General features: G+C 47.1%; 1 protein-coding gene across 2 annotated transcripts in view; it reads right to left on the bottom strand.

The window, feature by feature from the left end:
• Positions 1–10,000, bottom strand: part of cpne5b (copine Vb) — a 172,149-nt gene that overhangs the window by 122,033 nt on the left and 40,116 nt on the right. For both annotated transcript variants that reach the window (XM_076268230.1, XM_076268231.1), the window contains exon 3: positions 7,759–7,805. In XM_076268230.1, coding sequence (XP_076124345.1) covers positions 7,759–7,805 — 47 coding nt within the window. The remainder of the gene's footprint in view (positions 1–7,758; positions 7,806–10,000) is intronic.

Genomic DNA, 10,000 nt, shown 5'->3' with positions numbered 1-10,000 from the left:
TCACCGAGCACAGGCGCCGACAAAGGCAAAAATGTGCCATTCCACCATATCTGTTATCACCGGCCATCGCAGAAAACGGCATCATGCCAAAAGGGGCAGAAATCGCCTTAACCTACAGCAACTTAAACGGTCCTCACCTACAGAAACCTCTTTCTCCATGGGCTTGTGGAACTGTCAATCCGCAGTCAACAAAACGGACTTCATAGCTGGCTATGCCAACCATCTTTCGTTGGAACTCCTTGCTCTCACTGAGACTTGGATCAAACCAGAGAACACAGCCACCCCGGCTGCACTCTCCACTAACCTTACACTATCCCACACCCCTCGTCCATCTGGACGAGGAGGTGGGACGGGCCTGCTGATCTCCAACAAATGGAAATTCACCCCGCTACTGCCTTCAAACAAATATGTCTCATTCGAATTCCATGCCATCACAGTGATCGCCCCAGCAAAACTCTACGTGCTGGTCATCTACCGCCCTCCAGGCCAACTAGGCGACTTTTTGGATGAACTTGACACTCTGCTGTCCTCCATCCCTGAGCATGACTGTCCGCTTCTTCTTCTCGGCGATATCAACATCCACTTAGATGCCCCAGGCTCAGCGGACTTTCTGGCCCTGATCCACTCCTTTGACCTCAAACTGGTTCAAAGCCCACCGACACACAAAGCTGGCAAAGAGCTTGACTTGATCTTCACTCGGAACTGCAGCACAGACACCCTCACGGTGACGCCTCTCCATCTTTCTGACCACTTCTTCATCCGGTTCAACGTCAGCCTGACAGAACAGCCTCCGGTTCCTCAGCCGATGGTCACGTTCCGCCGCAACATCCGGAACCTGTCTCCAACGCACTTTTCCTCTGTGGTTGCCTCCGGTCTACCTCCACTCAACACCTTCTCCTCTCTGGAGGTTAATGAGGCCACAGACTCGCTCTGCTCCACACTGAGCTCGTGTCTAGACGAGCTGTGCCCTCTTACCACAAGGCCAGCTCGATCCAAACACTCTCATCCATGGCTAAATGATACCCTCCGATCGCAGCGTACCAGACTCAGAGCCGCGGAGAGGAAATGGCACAAATCCAAACTAACTGATGACCTCAAAAACTACCAGACACTCCTGGCCTCCTTCTCAGCCAGCATCACTGCTGCTAAGACGGCTTTCTACAATGACAAAATCAACAGTGCTACAGACACTCGAAAACTTTTTTCAACCTTCAAATCGCTACTCAACCCTCAGATGCCTTCTCCTCCATCCAGCCTTACTGCAGACACCCTCGCCTCATTTTTTACAAACAAAGTGGCGGCAATCAGCAGTCAATTCTCTACATGCCCACTCAACGCATCGGACTCAGATACCGCACTCCTACAACCTCTAGGGACTGCTAGATCATCTTTCTCAGCATTCACGCCTCTCTCTGAGAATGAAGTATCTAGACTCCTGACATGCAGCCATCCTACCACATGCTCGCTGGACCCTATACCTACGAGCCTACTTCAGTCCATCAGCCCGACCATCGCACCAGCTATCACACACGTGATCAATGCCTCGCTAACCTCCGGCACATTTCCAACAGCGTTCAAAACGGCCCGGGTAACACCGTTACTTAAGAAAGCTTCTCTCAACCCTGCTCAAGTCGAGAACTACCGCCCTGTCTCACTCCTGCCTTTCTTATCCAAAGGCATTGAACGAGCAGTCTCCAAACAGGTCTCTGACTTCCTATCACAGAACAACCTTCTGGATCCAAATCAGTCTGGGTTCAAAAGCGGCCACTCTACCGAAACGGCTCTGCTGTCTGTAACAGAAGCCTTAAAAGAAGCCAGGGCGACCGCTCGGTCATCAGTACTCATTCTGCTTGACTTATCGGCTGCCTTTGACACGGTTAATCACCGTATCCTTCTCTCTATACTCGCTAACATGGGAATCTCCGGTTCTGCTCTCTCCTGGTTTGAATCCTACCTCACAGGACGCTCGTTTAACGTATCATGGCTTGGTCAGCTATCTGCACCTCATCATCTCACCACAGGGGTCCCCCAGGGCTCAGTACTGGGCCCCCTTCTCTTTGCTATCTACACCACCTCCTTGGGACAGATTATCCGTTCGCATGGCTTCTCATACCACTGCTATGCAGACGACACACAGCTCTATCTGTCCTTTCCACCTGATGACCCCTTGGTTTCAGCACGGATCTCGGATTGCCTCTCAGACATAGCTACATGGATGAAGGCACACCACCTCCAGCTGAACCTCTCAAAGACTGAACTGCTGGTCCTCCCAGCTAAACCTACCATACACCACGACATCAACATCAAATTTGACTCTCTGTCTGTTTCACCTACCAGGACTGCAAGAAATCTAGGAGTTGTTCTCGACAACCAACTAAACTTCTCAGATCATGTTGCCTCAGTCGCCCGGTCATGCCGTTTCGCACTCTACAATATACGGAAAATCAGGACTTACTTAAATCAAGATGCCACCCAACTTCTGGTTCAGGCAATAGTCATCTCACGACTCGACTACTGCAACGCCCTCCTGACAGGTCTCCCAGCCTGCGCAGTGAAACCACTTCAGATGATCCAGAACGCGGCGGCGCGCCTGGTCTACAACCAACCCAAGAGGGCACATGTTACCCCGCTACTCATCCAGCTACATTGGCTACCTATGGCGGCCCGCATCAAATTCAAGGCTCTAACGCTTGCCTACAAAGTAGTCTCCGGTTCTGCTCCCACCTACTTGAATGCCTTCATACAGACATACGCTACCTCCAGACCGCTGCGCTCCTCAGACGAACGACGTCTAGCTCTACCTCCGGTACGCTCAGGCCAATCCAAACTTTTCTCATCTGTTGTTCCTCGCTGGTGGAACACACTGCCAGCTCCTACTAGGGCAGGGACATCCCTCTCCATTTTCAAAAAACTCCTGAAGACCCAGCTCTTTAGAGAACATCTCCTCTCATAGCAACACTTACAACAAGTCTTGCTGATCCTAGCACTCACCAGCCGTCTTAAACTGACACGTAACTGTTAAAAACAGCACTCACTGATGCACTTATTCTTACTGTACTCTAATGTTTTTTAAATTGTCCTAATATTGTTGAGAATTGCTCTAAACTTAAACTGTTTACCATGTTGTTAGTCGCTTTGGCTAAAAATGCGTCAGCCAAATGTAATGTAATGTAATGTAATGTAATTTCTCATTAGTGGGTCACTTTGATACTAAAAGTATGATTCTATGTAATGACTGTATGATATCTGTACTGTCCCTGTGTATATCTGTGTGTGACTATGTATCTAACTATTTCCTTGTCTAGTTAGAGCAGCTGATGGATCTTTAGGTGAAGTCATGCTGTCTCTCCCTTGATGCGCATCATTGTAAATAAACTCTGTTCCTGATTTTTCATACTATTGGTCTGACTGGCTCTCTATTAAATCTATGGTATCAAAATTACCATCAATGTCCACCAGGATGCTTTACTTCTTTATCAATGTTCACCAGGGTGTGTCTCCCTAAAACATCTCCGCAATTAACACAGTACCTACTGTAAGCCTCGGTAAGGGGCAAGATCAAAGTGACAACCTCTCTAAAATGGTCAGTGCACAGCAATACTTTTGGGATACTGCCCTTTGCTCTGCTAACTCTAATGTATGAGCTCTGTGGCATAAGTAACTCCAGTAAAATCTCATCCACTCCAGTGCTGCAGGGACTACAGCAAAGCAAAGGAACCGAGTTCACCTCATCCCAACATCAGTCTCAGTTTCGTCTGCCGTGGCTCTGCTTACTGTAATGGAACAGTTGGAATTAAAAACGGTAAAAGTGACAAAGCCGCTTTAAATTTCACAATTCAAGAGAGCATGAAATGAGCCCAGGCGATCTCCGAGATATACAATGAGAACGTCTTATAGAAAAGGCTCATTATATAATTAAACAATCCGCGAAGTTTAGGCACAAGCATGATCCCAATCGTACATCATTGGAGCACAACAATACAAATATCCTCAATGGATAAGTTAGCGATAAATGGATATAATTGCTTCAGGGGAACTGCACTTCGATATGAAAAACTACTCGAGTGCAAAGGTAGTTTCTCTGACAGTGTGCGTGTGTGTGTGTGTGTGTGTGTGTGTACTAAGTGCACGCCGACACGTGGACATTCTGTGTGCTCATCAAACATATCCATCATAACTGGGTTCTCGGTGTCCAGAGGCCACTATTTGCAGACTGAAGCTGTGGCGGTTTGACTAATCTAATAGTGTTTGCATTTGGATGTGCCGTTCATCCATTTCATTACAATGAGCTGCTCATTAGGTGCTCCAGTTAGCCTGATAACAACCTGATGACGCTACACCTTCCTGCGCAAACACACCCTGCAGCCAACTCAGACTGTGAGCGAGAGGCTCCGGAACGCATTTGGGCCAGATGTGGGCCAAATCTGGCCCGGGTCTGATAAGGAACCAGCTGCTGTGTGGGCAGCGTGTCGGGCCCATCAGCCCCTCTGCCAGCCTGGTCCAGTCAGTCGGGCATGTGCCCATTTCACGCCAGCGCCTGGCAGAGCAAAACAGTGCATTGTGGGTTGGAAAAGCACACAGAGTTTGCATTCTGGAAGACTGCCCCGCCAGGCCTGGCATGCGGAAGCTGTTCCCACTGATCTCTGCTAAAGCTCGCACTGATTTTCTCCAGAGACAAACGTGTTATGTTGCTGATTGGATCATAAACGGCCACAGCAAGAAGAGGAATGACTGATAATGACCGATTCTTCTTTATTATTGTGTTACATGTTCCAAATGTAAAGCACTTTGAGCTGCATTCTGTGTATGAAAGGTGCTTTACAAATAAAGCTTATTATTATTATTATTATTATTATTATTATTATTATTATTATTTTTATATAAACGTGAGAAATGAACAGGGGACAGAGGTGGTATTATTTCCCTGTCTCAGCAGAACTGGTTGACAGCACTACAAGCCAAACCAAGAAAGACGGTGTAGATTTTTACCTGGAAAATTTTCTCCATTTGTCAAGCTCCTGTGGCACTCTGAGCTTTATGACTGTGAGCGGACCTATTCATCAACCTCCCCCCTCACCTTAAAACAACAACTCATAACTTATACTCTCATAACATGCCATTAGTTCAGCTGGCAGTGGACTAGTGTAAAACTGTCAATAGCACCCTCAAAGGTAATTTAAGCCACACACACACACACACACACACACAGACACACACACACACACACACACACACAGACACACACAATACGGACAATTTGGGGACAGTTCAGTAGCACTTAGTTAAATTCGGCCAAGAATCTATTGGACTCTGTCTTTCATTAAAAAAATAAGAGTTGGCCTCATATTTCCGCGTCATCAGTGGTAACAGCAGCAGCATGTCTGTACTTGAGTGTTAGTCAATGATGGTGCTTTGAATTTTGAGTGGATACGCACATCGCTCACCACCGGTCATTACCCTCCTAGAGCACATTAGCGCATTGTTGCGGAGTCATTTAAGAGCCACAATATTCTGCACACATTAGCGCATACTCAAAGGCTGGCACTCCAGAGTGGAGCGACGCGGTCAGTCAGAGCGTTATGAAATATGACTTCTGTTCGGGCGGTCAGTCAGAGCGTTATGAAATATGGCTTCTGTTCGGGCGTGCTCGCTGGCTTCTTACGCTCCGTGGGTGTTCCACAGGGCAGCACAGGAGCGTTGGGGAGTCGTCGCGGATCTCGCCGCAGCAGGCGTGGGCGTGGGACTGACCGACTGCGACCACGTAGGAAAGAGTCATGAGGAGAGCGGAGAAGACAGCGGAAAAGGTCAGCCTTGTTACATGCACCGGGGAGCTAAAAGAAAACAGTACCGAATTAACATAAGTCCTGTCTGACGCATGCTGTTCTTTTCAGAGCGAGAGAGAGAGGGAAGGTAGGAGAGAGAGAAAGGGAGTGAGGGAGAGAGAGGGGGCCAGGGAGAGAGAGGGGGCGAGGGAGAGAGGAGGAACGTGAAAGAGAGAGGAAGAGAGAGGGAGAGAGAGAGGGGGCGAGGGAGAGAGAGAAGGAATGTGAAAGAAAGAGAGGGAGCGAGGAGAGAGAGAGAGGAGGAATGTGAAAGAGAGAAGGAGCGAGGGAGAACGGAAGTGCAGGTAACAATGTGTGTCTGAGTTAGAGCCCACCTGAGACGCTGCAGGGTGTGTGTGTGTGTGTGTGCAGGGTGTGGAAGGTCACCACAGGTGGTCCACTACATCTTAAATGGAGTTGTGAGTCTCTGCTTCTCAACACTGCATGTGTGTGTGTTTGTGTGTGTGTGTGTGTGTGTGTGTGTGTGTGTGCGTGTGCATGTGAGTTGCCTGGGAACTCTGTATAAAACAGAGTTGAAATAAGAGTTATAATGCTGATAATAATGCTGAAATCAACGGGCAATTAGTCTCAGAGATTTTTTGTCGGCGCAGTGAGAGGTAAGCTATACGGAAAAGCCAAATTCTGCTATAAACAACCGGACTATTGGGAATACAAAGAAAATGCCAACCTCATTAAGCCAAAAGCTCTCTGCTATAATTGTTCAACTTTTTTAGCTTTTCCAGTTCTTCAGGTCATTCTTATAGTCAGCTATGCGAAAGTAAAAATAGCGAGTGACCTTATTCCTGACTATACCTGTCATCACACACACATACACACACACACACACACACACCGTCTTTCTAAACACACATTCTGCAGGTATGTGTTCAGTCCACTGAAGACAATAAACACACACACACAAACACACACACAATACACACACAGACACACATAAACACACACACACAAACAAACAATACGCACACACACACCCAATACACATGCGCGCGCGCACTCACACACACCCACGCACGTGCACATCCACACGAGTGACGAGTGGCATATTGCTTTTAAATAACAGTTCTACTACCAACTAATTCAGATTGTTTATTTAGATTTTTCGATCTCCTCTTCAAAAAATAGGTTCTGGAGTGTCCAGTGTCCAGCGTCAAGCACTGCCAAGAAACGGATAGTCACTTTGCAGGCCAGCTGAGTCATTTGTACACATTCACTTGTACACTCACCTGTTGTTATGATACATCCCTCACACATGGAAAGCATCTTATCCAGTGAGACATGAATACATTGCTTGACCAGATCTAACTGTTGTGTAATAGATTTTTTTTATAATGCAAACACAACCCTGATCTTATCTCATGTGTGTGTGTTGTGTTGTGCTGTGTTGTGTTCCCACTCTGATGCAGAAGAATATGGACGCTGAGGCAGACAGGGGGCCTGTTAAGGCCTCACACCAAGACAGCAACATGGGAACATAGAGAAAGATAGAGAGAGAGAAAAGGGAGAGAGAGAGATGGGGGAGAGAGAGAGAGAGAGAGAGAGGGAGAGAGAGACAGAGACAGAGAGAGGGAGGTAGAGAGGGGAGGGAGAGACAGAGAGAGAGAGAAAGTGAGAGAGAGAAAGCGAGAGAGAGAAAGCAAGATACACTGCTTTATTTTCACAGTAAGAGAGCTGGGGTAAAATGGTCAGCCAACATGAACAGCAAGAGGAGGACAGCTTGTTAGTGGAGAGCACTGGACAGACAGGAAAAGAGGTGGTGGTGGGGTGGTTGTCTGACCGCCTGCTGATAGACTGTATTTACTCAGGAGACTGTCAACCTGGGATGCCAGAGTCTACACAACAGGCCAGCTGTGTGTGTGTGTGTGTGTAGGTGTGTGTGCATGTGTGTCCTTGTATGTGTGTGTGTGTGTGTCCTTACCTCTCTCCACTGTTTGGTCTCCACTCCCTGGGTGTAGAGAACGCACACTGCAAATATGAGCACACAGTGTGAAGCATCACATTAGAACTCCACTGTACATTGACTAAGTCGCATTAATAAAAATAAATAATCACTGTAATGCATCACATTATCACATTAGCGTCCTATAACTGATCAGCAGCTCAATTAGCAGGGTTGGGAGAGGAACTCTGCTTTGAGTGTAGAGAAGCTCAACTGATCAGCAGCTCAATTAGCAGGGTTGAGAGAGGAACTCTGCTTTGAGTGTAGAGAAGCTCAACTGATCAGCAGCTCAGTTAGCAGGGTTGGGAGAGGAACTCTGCTTTGAGTGTAGAGAAGCTCAACTGATCAGCAGCTCAGTTAGCAGGGTTGAGAGAGGAACTCTGCTTTGAGTGTAGAGAAGCTCAACTGATCAGCAGCTCAGTTAGCAGGGTTGGGAGAGGAACTCTGCTTTGAGTGTAGAGAAGCTCAACTGATCAGCAGCTCAGTTAGCAGGGTTGGGAGAGGAACTCTGCTTTGAGTGTAGAGAAGCTCAACTGATCAGCAGCTCAGTTAGCAGGGTTGGGAGAGGAACTCTGCTTTGAGTGTAGAGAAGCTCAACTGATCAGCAGCTCAGTTAGCAGGGTTGGGAGAGGAACTCTGCTTTGAGTGTAGAGAAGCTCAACTGATCAGCAGCTCAGTTAGCAGGGTTGGGAGAGGAACTCTGCTTTGAGTGTAGAGAAGCTCAACTGATCAGCAGCTCAGTTAGCAGGGTTGGGAGAGGAACTCTGCTTTGAGTGTAGAGAAGCTCAACTGATCAGCAGCTCAGTTAGCAGGGTTGGGAGAGGAACTCTGCTTTGAGTGTAGAGAAGCTCAACTGATCAGCAGCTCAGTTAGCAGGGTTGGGAGAGGAACTCTGCTTTGAGTGTAGAGAAGCTCAACTGATCAGCAGCTCAGTTAGCAGGGTTGGGAGAGAAAACTTTGCTTTGAATGTAGAGAAGTTCAACTTTGGGGCCCACTGGGAACTCCTTTGGATGCAGCTTCTCATAGTCAGACTTTCGCTTAAAAGACTGTATTTCTTCTCTCTCTTTCTTCTTTACTCTCTCTTTATCTATTTCTCTCTCTCCCTCTCTCTGTCTCTCCCTCCCTGCCCCCCACCCCTCTCCCACTCTCTCTCTCTCTCTCTCTCTCTCACTCTCTCTCTCTCTCTCTGTTCAAAAAGCCTTGCACACTTTAGCCACAATCGAGCTGAATAAATCATGGCTGCCAGAGGGTGAGTGTGTCTTTGAAGTGGCGGAGCAGAGGAACCTAGTTATTTAACTTCCCCCTCGAGCCCATCAGGAAAGATCGAAGAGCTGAGGGGCTGTGTTTGCCATATATGGAGGGTGGAGGAGGAGCTACATTTAGCAGATTAGAGGAGAGGCGGGACAATAGTGAGAGATGAGAGTATCTGGAGAATACAGAGAGGGACTCTGGGTTGGTCATTTGTATTTTTTTCAATTACTTTTTGTTTGATTTGGACGGACACACACACACACACACACAAATATACACACAGATAAACACAGATAAACACACACATGCACACACACTAAACAGTAACACCCACTCCCCTTTTGTCATTTGAACTTGATGAGGAGGGGAGAAATAGGAGCCACATTCCTGTAGAATCCTGCCATTAGAACACCATTCGGATTCTGAATTAAAGGAGAACTCTGGTTTAAGAACAACCCAAGGTTTTGTTGTTGTTTGTTGTTTTGTTTTTGTTCGGAATTTGCATTTACAACAAAATATAGCATATAGCGATAGCCTTGACGCAAGCTCGCCATGCCACAGTAAATCGCTACTTTACGCCACTAGCAAGGCTCAGGCTAAGTACCATTCCACCTCTGTGGCAAACTGGAGTCATTTGAACTGTAAGTGCTCAGAAACGGTGTAGAAAGGACTGTTTGGACAGCGAGTGCATTACCTACATTTTGCTTTTGAGCACTTGTCAGTGGCTTAGAGTGGCGATTTACTTTGAAATAGTGAGAGAAGGAAAAGACAGATAAGAGAAAGAGAGAAAGAGAGAGAAAGAGAGATTTACCTTGAGATAGTGAGAGAAGAAAGAGAGAAAGAGAGAGAGATTTACTTTGAGATAGTGAGAGAGAGAAAGGGAGAGATTTACTTTAAGATAGTGAGAGTGGAGGAAAAGAGAGAGATGAGAGAGAGAGACTTACTGATAGTGAGAGTGGAGGAAAAGAGA

This window comes from Alosa pseudoharengus, unplaced genomic scaffold (genome assembly GCF_046254945.1).
Source record: "Alosa pseudoharengus isolate Yale_2024_CS ecotype anadromous, Long Island Sound unplaced genomic scaffold, YU_APseudo_1.1 YU_APseudo_1.1_scf_5, whole genome shotgun sequence".
NCBI classification, from domain to species: Eukaryota; Metazoa; Chordata; class Actinopteri; order Clupeiformes; family Clupeidae; genus Alosa; species Alosa pseudoharengus.
Note: the sequence above shows the minus strand (reverse complement) of the source record. Positions and strands in the feature narration are given on the sequence as shown.